This window comes from Rutidosis leptorrhynchoides, chromosome 1, assembly GCF_046630445.1.
Source record: "Rutidosis leptorrhynchoides isolate AG116_Rl617_1_P2 chromosome 1, CSIRO_AGI_Rlap_v1, whole genome shotgun sequence".
Lineage (NCBI taxonomy): Eukaryota > Viridiplantae > Streptophyta > Magnoliopsida > Asterales > Asteraceae > Rutidosis > Rutidosis leptorrhynchoides.
In genome coordinates, this window is record NC_092333.1 from 479,841,394 (window position 1) to 479,852,101 (window position 10,708).

General features: G+C 36.5%; 2 protein-coding genes across 3 annotated transcripts; both read left to right on the forward strand.

Moving 5' to 3' along the window:
• The first annotated feature begins 532 nt into the window (after window positions 1–532).
• LOC139874922 (uric acid degradation bifunctional protein TTL-like) lies at window positions 533–5,651 on the forward strand. 2 transcript variants are annotated; one of them, XM_071862319.1, is made up of 6 exons: window positions 533–906; window positions 1,000–1,088; window positions 4,024–4,081; window positions 4,209–4,310; window positions 4,648–4,804; window positions 5,070–5,651. In XM_071862319.1, the coding sequence occupies exons 1-6, from the start codon at window positions 766–768 to the stop codon at window positions 5,522–5,524; spliced, it is 1,002 nt and encodes a 333-aa protein (XP_071718420.1). In that variant the 5' UTR covers window positions 533–765; the 3' UTR covers window positions 5,525–5,651. The 2 variants fall into 2 exon arrangements, with proteins under 2 accessions (XP_071718420.1, XP_071718413.1); XM_071862312.1 differs by having other exon boundaries at window positions 535–906; window positions 5,067–5,649.
• A 365-nt stretch (window positions 5,652–6,016) lies between these two features.
• Window positions 6,017–6,557, forward strand: LOC139874934 (uncharacterized). Its single transcript, XM_071862325.1, has 2 exons — window positions 6,017–6,107; window positions 6,200–6,557. The coding sequence occupies exons 1-2, from the start codon at window positions 6,027–6,029 to the stop codon at window positions 6,485–6,487; spliced, it is 369 nt and encodes a 122-aa protein (XP_071718426.1). The 5' UTR covers window positions 6,017–6,026; the 3' UTR covers window positions 6,488–6,557.
• Window positions 6,558–10,708: the final 4,151 nt, after the last annotated feature.

The following is a 10,708-nucleotide window of genomic DNA, read 5'->3' on the forward strand; positions in this document are numbered from 1 at the left end:
ACCTAAATATTTAGGGCTATCTTTCACGCATATACACACACGTATAATAAATAACCCAAACTAACTACTACATCATATCGACGGATCCGTTCCCTTTTTTAGGCAATCTTCCTGACGTAAAAAACGCGCAGACCGTTATGTATACTATCTAATAACTACGTGTATCAACTCGTTTTTAAATCTGTAAATACATAACGCTACGTTAAATATGAATATGCAATTCGTAAGACGTCACTGCATCGCGCGGGCCACCTTTTCTAGTTAGTTTACTATTACATTATTTTTATCATAATTTTTGATTATAGAATTTGATATATGAAATAAAAAATAGTAATAGAATCGGGATTGTAATTGTGGTAAGGATGACGTTGTCGGTTAGTAATTTTTGGCTTAGTTGGTGAGTAGATATCTTTGCCGTTAGCTCCTTTCTACCTTTGCTTATCTAGTTTCATGGCGAGGTTCGGGTTTGGATATAATTACTTCGGGTTCCGTCTTTAGGCTTAGTTTTTTTGCCTTCAAGTTCCTTCGGTATTTTCTCTTTTTGTTTCTTGTTACTGTATAATTTATCTCTTCCCCAAATAAAGTTTATATTATAAAGTTTTAGTTTTTTTTTTAAAAAATAAAATAAAATAATTGTTTTTGGGTTTGTTCATTTGAGTTGGCCGTCTAAAGGAGGGTACTTATCACTTATCAGTGAGTGAAAAAGCATCATCATAAATTCATAATCACACAAATAATCAATCTGTAAATCAATCGATCAATTCAATGTCTTCAACAAAATTTGGGAAAAATGAGTTCATAGCATGTTGTGGAAGCACAAAATTTGCGGAACAAATGGTTGCCGATGGACCTTTTCTTACTTACAACGAAGCAGTAATTGCAGCCAATAACATATGGTTCAACAAGGTATCTTTATATTTATTTATATTTATACGTGATTAATATATCAAGATTACTTTAAAAAATTAAATATTGATGGATTTAATTTAATAATGACAGGTTGATGTAAATGGTTGGCTTGAGGCATTTGCTGCTCATCCCCAAATTGGGCAAAACTCTTCTGCTGCTGCTCATAAAACAAGTGCTAAGTTAGTATCTTTATATTTATATTTATGTTCTCTTGATTATTCTAAAAATTCCAATGATCATATATTCTTTTGAATAATTGATGGGTGTAATTTGAAATCTTAGTTCTTGGATCTTGAAAAATATCTGATTTTGATGTTTTGAGTTAGAAGGTAAGTTTAGACTTTAGAGTAAGACCTTATTTAGTGGTGATGCGGGTGATGGGGGTGATGGGGTTTTTTTTGAGGTTTTTGTGCGGTATAGTGCTGAGTTGGCAAATGTGATGGGGGTGAGGGCGTGATGGAGTTTGTAGTGGTGGGCGTGATGGTTATGTGATGAGTTAAATTGGTCCCACATTTTTATTTAGTTTTTCTTTTTGATTGATTAATTGGATTTACAAAAAATCATTTTTTTATAAAAATATAACATATAAAATGGTTTATATTAATAAAAACACACTTAAATTAATAAAATTAAACGATTACAGTTTATTAAAGTCCTAAAAAAAAAAAAACTACTTCATTAAAGAAATCCTAAAATACCATTACACCATTACTTTATTAAATTACTAGAAATTAAAACTACTCGGCGTCGTCCTCGTCGTCATCGTCGCTTGAAAGATATTCTTTGTAACGCTCGGCCATCTTTTTCTTGAACTTTAAAGCTTTTTTCCTTTCTTTCGGGTCGGGGATTTCGTTAATGTCAAGTTTAAATAATTTTGTGACACACTCGAGTGCCAACCTCATTCGTTCTTCCTCAACTATACGATCAATACCCCTTGCTTCGTTTCTCCAATTCTTTATCCTTTTTCTCTTCCCACCAAGAAGACAACTCGTCAAATCTTGAAGAATTCGTACCACGTGAAGAGTTCGTACCCCGTGATGATGTACCCGCATCAGACGAAACCAATTTTCTCGCAGCCTTCTTAGCTCGGTCTCTTCCCATAGGACGTTGAATCGCATCCTCTCCAAAAAGCTCCTGAAGGTTGCTTAAACGATCTTCTCCGAGATTAACTGTTTGGTTTTCGTCAACTTCATCTTCGATATCATCATCTATTACAAGTTGTCTCTTTCTCCTGCGCACACCACTACCACCAATTGCAGGTGGTGTATACCACTTAGGCCTTGTTTTCAAAAATTCCCAAACATCCTTGTAAGTCCACGGCTTCGATGCCCGACTTTGATATCTTTCCACCGCAATGTTATATACGTCTTGCTCGACACGACCACTACGTCTTGGGTTACGTTCTTCTTCATTATATAAGGCCGTGAAATCTTTGCACGCCTTATCCATATGTCGCCATTTTTCACTTAATTGGTCGTCATTTCTTAAATACGCAGAATCGTTATTATTAAACTTATTTCGTACTCTAGTCCAAAAAGCCGTGTTTCTTTGCGAGTTACCGTGAACCCCATCTTCCGAGCAATCGATCCAACACTTAGCCAACCAAATTTCTTCGGGAGAAGTCCACAATTTTTTGTGTTGTGGTTCTTTTGCTTGTTCCTTTCCTTATCGTTTATGACGTGGTCGAACCCGGACATTTGGTTGTTGATCCTCACCACGAATTTCTTCCACTTCTTCGTTATTTAGAAGTGTAAACGTTTGTTGTGTTTGTGTGCATGGTTGGGTATTTGGTAGTTGGAATGGCACCATATTAGGTTGTGAGAAATGCGAAAATTGTGATAGATATTGTTGTTGAAATGGTTGGTTAAATGGTTGGTTAAATGATTGGTTAAATGGTTGGCGGTATTGTTGTTGATAATTGTGATGCATTTGTTGTGAATTTAGAAATTGTGAAAAAAAGCTCGAATTATTGAAATCGTTAAGAAGATTGTGTTGAGACATATTGCCAGCTGGTCGAGTACCTCTAACATTTTGCGGGGAATTTGAGCTTAAACCTGGCAAATTCGGCGAGCCGAAATTGTAGAGGTTACCGGAACCGGACTCGTTTGGATCTTGATGTTGAGACATTTTTTGGGATTTTGAGAAATGTTAAATTTGTAGAGAGAGTTGGGATGATTTAATGAGAGTGTGTATATAATTATGAGATGAAGTGTAGTATATATATAGAGATGTAGGAGTATACAAAAAAAATAATAATAATAAAAAATAAAAAAATAACCAAACGGCTCCTTCCCAACGGCAACCTGCAACACCAGTCCACGTGTCCCCTTCTCATTCGATACTCGCCACCATCACAACTCGTGATGCTAGCATCACGCCAGGAAAAAAAAAAAAAAAAAACCGATGGTGCCCCATAGAGGCGCTATGGGGGCGCGATGGGGGACAAACCTGGTCGATCACGCTGCACTAGTTGCTGTCTAAGTGATATTTTTTAGGGCTATATTGAATTTTTCATTATAATTCTTTTTATATCTGCTTTGACCTATGTAACAAAATTGTAAAATGAGCTTATTTTGGGAATACAGATTATAAAATGCTCATGGTGGTTGTATTTTTCTAAAGTTAAACCAAGATATGAAGCACAATAATCACATCTAATTATCTAAATATGCAATTCTAAATACCCTGTTAAATTTCACACCCTTTTGTGTAGAAAGACTCTGAAATATGGAATATTGGGTACCATGAATAAAAGAGAACTATGGAAGCAATAGAATGTATTACGTAGTATCTTATATTTTGTTATTATTATAATATCTCGTAGAGACAGGGGACGGGAGCATGCTATATAGAATGAATAGTATCTTAGCAGAATATAATTCAGTTGGGTCACAAAGTATTCAGGAACGAATTTGTATGTCAAGCAGCTTGGTACATCTTTGATCTTTCTGCATCAGAAAACAGGAAAAGTATAAATTATAGAATTTTAAGTATTATATACATGGAAAAATGCAAAAGCCACTTCCTGAATGATCCCTGCATTCATGTTAGAACGTCAACTCAATATAGTTTTTTTTTTTTTTTTTTTTTTTTTTTTCTTTTATATGTTCGTAGTTGGAGCAAAGGGGAGCAGTCCACTGCTCGAGCCACTGCAACCGATTCTACCTTGCAGGTATTATATGCTATATAAATACTGACCTTTGTTTTTATAAATATATTGACAGTTGCGAATAGAAACAAGGTATGTCACTTGGGACTGGTGTAGATATATAAACTGTATTTCTTTTTTTGTTTTTCAGGAATTACATGAGTGGAATTTTCGATATATGCAAAAGTTTGGATTTGTTTTTCTTATATGTGCATCTGGAAGGACTACTCCTGAAATATTATCCGAGTTGAAGGTACTTTTGACATCTGAACCAGTCTTATGTACTTGAATCTTGTTTAAAACCCTATGCAGTATAGGCAAAATGATCCTAGTAGTAATCTGAGCGAACAAATAATAGTAGTAGTAATTTTCTTTTAATCATGTTTATGATTCTATTTTTCACGTGAAGATATATTGCTTTATGTTTTATTTTATCACGAATTCACTGATAATAAAGTTTGCTTCGATGAACCTTACACCCATTTCTAGCATACAATAAATCGATATGAAACCGTTATTGAATATGTTAATAACTAATTTATGTATTAATAAGTTTCTCTTATATATTATGCTGTTCTCTACTCTTGTAGAGACGTTTCTCAAACAGGCCAATTGTTGAGTTTGAAAATGCAGCCCAAGAACAAATGAAAATAACTGAATTGCGTCTTCAAAAGCTTTTCTCAAACAAAGAAGTTTCTACTTCAACTCAAGTTCAGGCTACTGCAAGTGATGTCACCAAAGCTGATGGTAATTTTTTTTTATTTTACAAATTCAATTTTACAACTAATTAAGTTGGCAAATTGGGCTGGTCATGCAGGTTCATTTGACTTTGGTTGACTTAATACACCTTTTTGTGCAAACTCTTTTCTTTAAATGTTTTAACCATTACATCAATTACTTTCATATCTTACCGAAATGAAAAGAATGTGTTGGCCCAACCCGGCCCGTTTCAACACCACATATAAAATGTTAATTATTTCTCATTTACGTGTTCATCTTTATAATGTAGAAGATAGGTTGACTATTTTAGGAGGGCATTTGACTACTCCGTTAACAACATCCGATGCAAAATCGTCTCCAATAACTACACGGGTTCGGCCACCGATTACAACTCATGTACTAGATGTAGCTCAAGGGTGTCCTGCTGCCGGAATTGAAGTCATGTTAGAAATGTACCACACGAACAAGGTGGTCCCAGTGTTTGGTAATGCGGAGAAAGACAATTGGATATTTCATGGTTCTTCAACCACCGATAAAGATGGAAGAAGCGGTCAATTGATGAAAGTGGTCGATGATCTGAGCCCTGGTTTGTACAGAATAAGTTTTAACACGGGTAAATACAACCCACATGGTTTCTTCCCGTTTGTGTCCGTTGTTTTTGTGGTCAAAGAATCTCAGAAGAACGAACATTTTCATGTTCCGTTGTTGCTTTCGCCTTTTTCATTCTCAACGTATAGGGGTAGCTAGGTATTGATTGCTTTTATTAGTGATAAAAATATGTAAGGCTCGATGAAGTTTGAAATCAAGTTTCTATTATTTTGTTAAGTAACTTATGATGTGTTTGATAAAATAGAATGATTAATCGTTGAATTGTTTAAAATTTGAATGATTCGAAGATTCTGATTGAACTTAGTTTCGACTTTTGAACGACAATATAGCATGTTTAGACTTTAGAGCATGCTCTTGCTAAAACTAAACTAAACTGCTATAAATTTATAACTTTTAAATGTAATACAATCCAAGTTAATCAAGGTCAACCTTAGTTACAAAATGAAAGGTCAACCTTGAATAACTCCTATGTTTAATGTGTTCCAATGCTTTGTTATCAACCACAAAAAGGACACTCCTTATTTAGATAACTTTCAATTTCATACGTACATTTACATGCATGTTTGTTGAATCATTGAGTTTAAAACATCCACAACTAAATTACAAGATTGACTTTTACAAAACATAAAAGTCAAGAAATATGCAGGCCATCAGAGAAAAGATAAGTGACATTCGTGGGACCCGCAAAATAAAGGCCGACGACATACATGAACAACAACAGGTATATATGACTCCTTCAATCGTTATGAAGTCGTATTATTGGACAAAATTTCAAGAAACAAAAACAAATTTATGAAACAAATTGTTTTGCAGGCCGAGTTGGCAAGAGCACAAGAGGCAGCTCATGAGGCAAGGCTGATACGACGTGCTGAACTTGCAATGGGTCTGCATACAGAAGAATATATTCAACAACAGGCTAAGCTTACAGGCGACCACATGAACACAACTGGCTATGGCGGTAGTGGTTTAAACAATCGACATGTTTCTGATCATTCACATAGCAATTATGGTGGTGGCTCTCCGCGTTATTCAGGTAGCGCTTACACAACTTCGCCAAGCCATGACAGTCGAAAAATGGCCATACATCACAAATATTTGTAGGTTGTAAACTTGTAAGATTAGTTTTGGATGTTATGGTTAAGAGTTTGTAACAATGAGCGGTATAGTATATATGTTATATTTGTTGAATGGGTTATCATTGATTAAGTAGGTCAGTTTGGTTTTCTGATTGTATAGTCTGACCTTCATTACAAATGTTCATAGCATTCAGTGGCGAATACAAGATGAAAATTCAATGGATCCCCAATTTTTTTGAAAGCTAATTACGAGTATATTTGAATGATACTTTATTAGTTATATAACGAGGTCTTATAGTTCAATTTAATAGTATTCTATAAAATTTAAATAATACATTGTATAACGAAATTTCATAGTGGGGCCATAGGACCCCATAACATAAGCCCTACAATTGCCCCTGATATCAATTTGGTTTTGCTTGTGATTAAGCTGGGAAACTCTCTTGGGTGAATGTCAACCACAATGACATTGTAAAGTTTTCTATTATGTCATCTTTATTAAATTCAAAGTCCGCTTTGGGCCCGATCTTAGTGGTCAATGAAATATGTTATTAGATAGCCCAAAAGTTATCTTACCTAAGTTCCGAGGTTAATACTTACAACAATTGTCAAAAAGTCCGTGCTGAATTCTAAACTACAATTGCCAAAAAAATCATGCTAATTTCTAAATTATATTTGAAGGATACTTTATTAGTTGTTTACCTTAAAAAAAACATAAATTATAAAATATATGAGGTTTCATAATTAAATTTAAGTCCAATAAAATTTGAATATAGTACATTTTATAACAAAATTTCATAGTGGGGCCACATAATCCCATAACATATGCGGTATAATCGCCCCTGATAGCAATCAATTTGGTTTTGCTTGTGATTAAACTGGGGATCTTTCTTAGGTTCACGTCAAGCATGATGACATTATAAAGTTTTTTACTATATCATCTTTATTAAGTTCAAAGTTCGGGTTGGGGCCGGTCTTAGTGGTCAATAAAAGATGTTATTAGGCAGCCTAAAAAGTTATGTTACCTAAGTTCCGAGGATAATACTTGCAATTGACAAAAAAAAAAATGCTAATTTGTAAATTTTAGCCCAAAAAAGACCGACTTTTTTAATTAAATAAAATGAACTGTAGTAAACGGCTAAACTGGTCACCTACGTTATCATCTACTTTGGCGCCACCTTAGCATACTTGTTACCACGTGATCATCTACTTTGGCGCCACCTTAGCATACTTTTAGGCAATTGTGTGAGTACATTATCCAATGATAGCAAGTCAACAAGAGGATAACTACCTATCCATATTACTCGGTCTTCCAGCTGCTACTCATGATCCTATTTGTTAGTTATTTAGTTGTATATTCAAATTGTAATCTTGTTCTATATATTCAATCAATACGATATACACTTCACGTTATCATATGGTATCAGACTGCCTTTTGGCTTAAACTCGCCACCCTTCTCCACGATCCCATCTTCAATTCATGGCTACCCAAACTGACATCATCCAACTTCAAGCTCCAACACATTTACCAACCAAATTAACAAATCTTAATTTTGCTGTTTGGAGGCGCCAGCTATTCTCCACGCTTATCGGTTATGACCTTGTAGGTTATATCGATGGCAACATCACCAAACCACCAGAAACACTCGCTGGCGAACCTAATCCGGCCTATTCAGTTTGGTTTCGCCAGGACCAGATTATCTTGAACGTCATACTCGGCAGCTGCACCGCCACAATCCAACCACACATCTCATCCGTCTCTACCGCGAAAGAAGCTTGGGACCGTCTCACCATTTTATATGCAAACAAATCCCGTACCCGTATTATGTCATTAAAGCAACGTTTGATTGAGAACTACGTGGATGATAAACCAATTGTCACATATCTACAAGAGATGCGTACCATTGCGGATGACCTAGCATTGGTGAGCATTGGTGACAGTCCAATTGATGAGGATGATCTCGTCCTTGTTAGGAAGAGAGGATCGCCTGGACGTTGGGAGATACAAATTTGAGAGAAAAACAACTCTATTACTCACAAGAATAGATTTACAGAGTATTACAAAACTCTTACAAAAAAAAACTCTCAAAACTCACACACACTATCTAGGTTGTGATTACACTTCTCTGAGTGATTTGGGATGATTTACAATTGAGGTTTGCACCTCTATTTATAGTAAAAATTCTATGACGGTGGAAGGGTGTGAACGGAGATGGTGGGCGGCCGTCATCGTGTTCATCTTTGCTTCTTCTACATGGTGTTCAAAGAAGGCTACTTTGAACATCTAGAAGGTGAGCTTCTAGATTGTAGGCTGAAAACTTTCAATTCTCCCCCTCCAGCCGAATCCACGAACATTCCAGCTATGTCTCTGCATAACTCCAACTTCTCTCGAGTCACCACCTTTGTTAACATATCCGCAGGATTCTCCTTTGTATGGATCTTCACTAGTCTCAACAGTTGTCGATTAATTACCTCGCGTATCCAATGATAGCGAATATCAATATGTTTTGTACGGGAATGGTACATGGAGTTCTTGCTTAAATCTAGAGCACTCTGACTGTCACAATATACCTTGTACTCCTTTTGCTTGATTCCAAATTCTTGGAGATAACGCTTTAACCACAACATTTCTTTTCCAGCTTCTGCGGCAGCAATATACTCTGCTTCAGTTGTGGATAATGCAACACACCTCTGTAGTCTTGACTGCCATGAAACAGCTCCCCCTGCAAAAGTGTAAATGAATCCTGAAGTAGATTTCCTACTATCAGGATCTCCGGCCATATCTGCATCTGTATAGCCTTCCAAGATTGGATCAGCTCTCCCGTAACAAAGACATAGATTCTTTGTACCTTTAAGATATCTGAGAATCTATTTTACTGCATCCCAATGCTCTTTCCCGGGGTTCGAGAGAAAACGACTCACCGTTCCCACTGCATGAGCAATATCGGGCCTTGTACACACTATCACATACATCAAACTTCCAACTGCTGAGGAATATGGTACTGTCGACATCTCCCCGATCTCTTCCTTGGATGAGGGACAAGAACTCTTGCTTAACTTGAAATGGTTAGCTAATGGAATGCTAACAGGTTTGGCATTGTTCATATTGAAACGTGAAAGCACTCGTTCAATATACTTCTCCTGAGATAGCCATAACCTTTTATTCTTCCTATCTCGGGTTATCTGCATTCCCAAAATCTGTTGAGCCTGTCCTAAGTATTTCATGTCAAAAGACTTAGAGAGTTCCTTCTTCAGCTGGTTGATCTTCGTTACGTCTTTCCCTACGATCAAAATATCGTCTACATATAGTAGAAGAGCAACGAAATCTCCTCCAAAAAACTTCTGAATGTAGACACACTCATCTGCTGCAGTTTTCTTGTACCCGTGACTTACCATGCACGAGTCAAACTTCTTGTACCACTGCCTAGGTGCCTGCTTTAAACCGTACAAACTTTTCTTCAGCTTGCATACGAGGTTATCTCCTGAAACCTCAAAACCTTCTGGCTGCTCCATGTAAATTTCTTCATGTAAATCTCCATGAAGAAAAGCTGTCTTTACATCCATCTGTTCAAGCTCCAAGTTCATACTTGCGACCAATCCAAGTATGACTCTAATTGAAGTCATCTTGACTACTGGTGAAAATATCTCGTCAAAATCAATCCCTTTCTTCTGTTGGAATCCTTTGACTACAAGTCGTGCTTTGTATTTCACCACTTTACCACTACCTTCCTTTTTCAGCTTGAACACCCATTTATTTTTCAGTGCCTTCTTTCCGCGTGGAAGTTTTTCAATCTCATAAGTTTGATTTTTATGCAGAGAATCCATCTCATCCTGCATTGCGAGCAACCATTTTTCTTTATCCTTATGAGTTACTGCTTCATGAAAACTCTCCGGTTCTCCATCTTCAGTAAGTAGAAGGTACTCGGATTCTGGATATCTACTCGATTGAATCCGACCTCGTTCAAATCTACGAACTTCTGGAACATTCTGAGGAGATCCACCATCATCTTGACCTTGTAATGGTGCTGGAACGTCTGGCAGATGGGGTTGTGGCTCCCCCTGCTCAGCACAGTCATTTTCCTCATTATCTTCTACTTCTGGCATTTCTTCTTGCACTGAAAATTCATTTCTCATGAATGATTCCGTTGTTGCCTCTGGCACCTGAGCAGCAACATTTGACTTCTGAGATATTGTGGGCTTTTCAATATCTTCTATTGTCTGGCTTTCATGAAACACCACGTCCCTA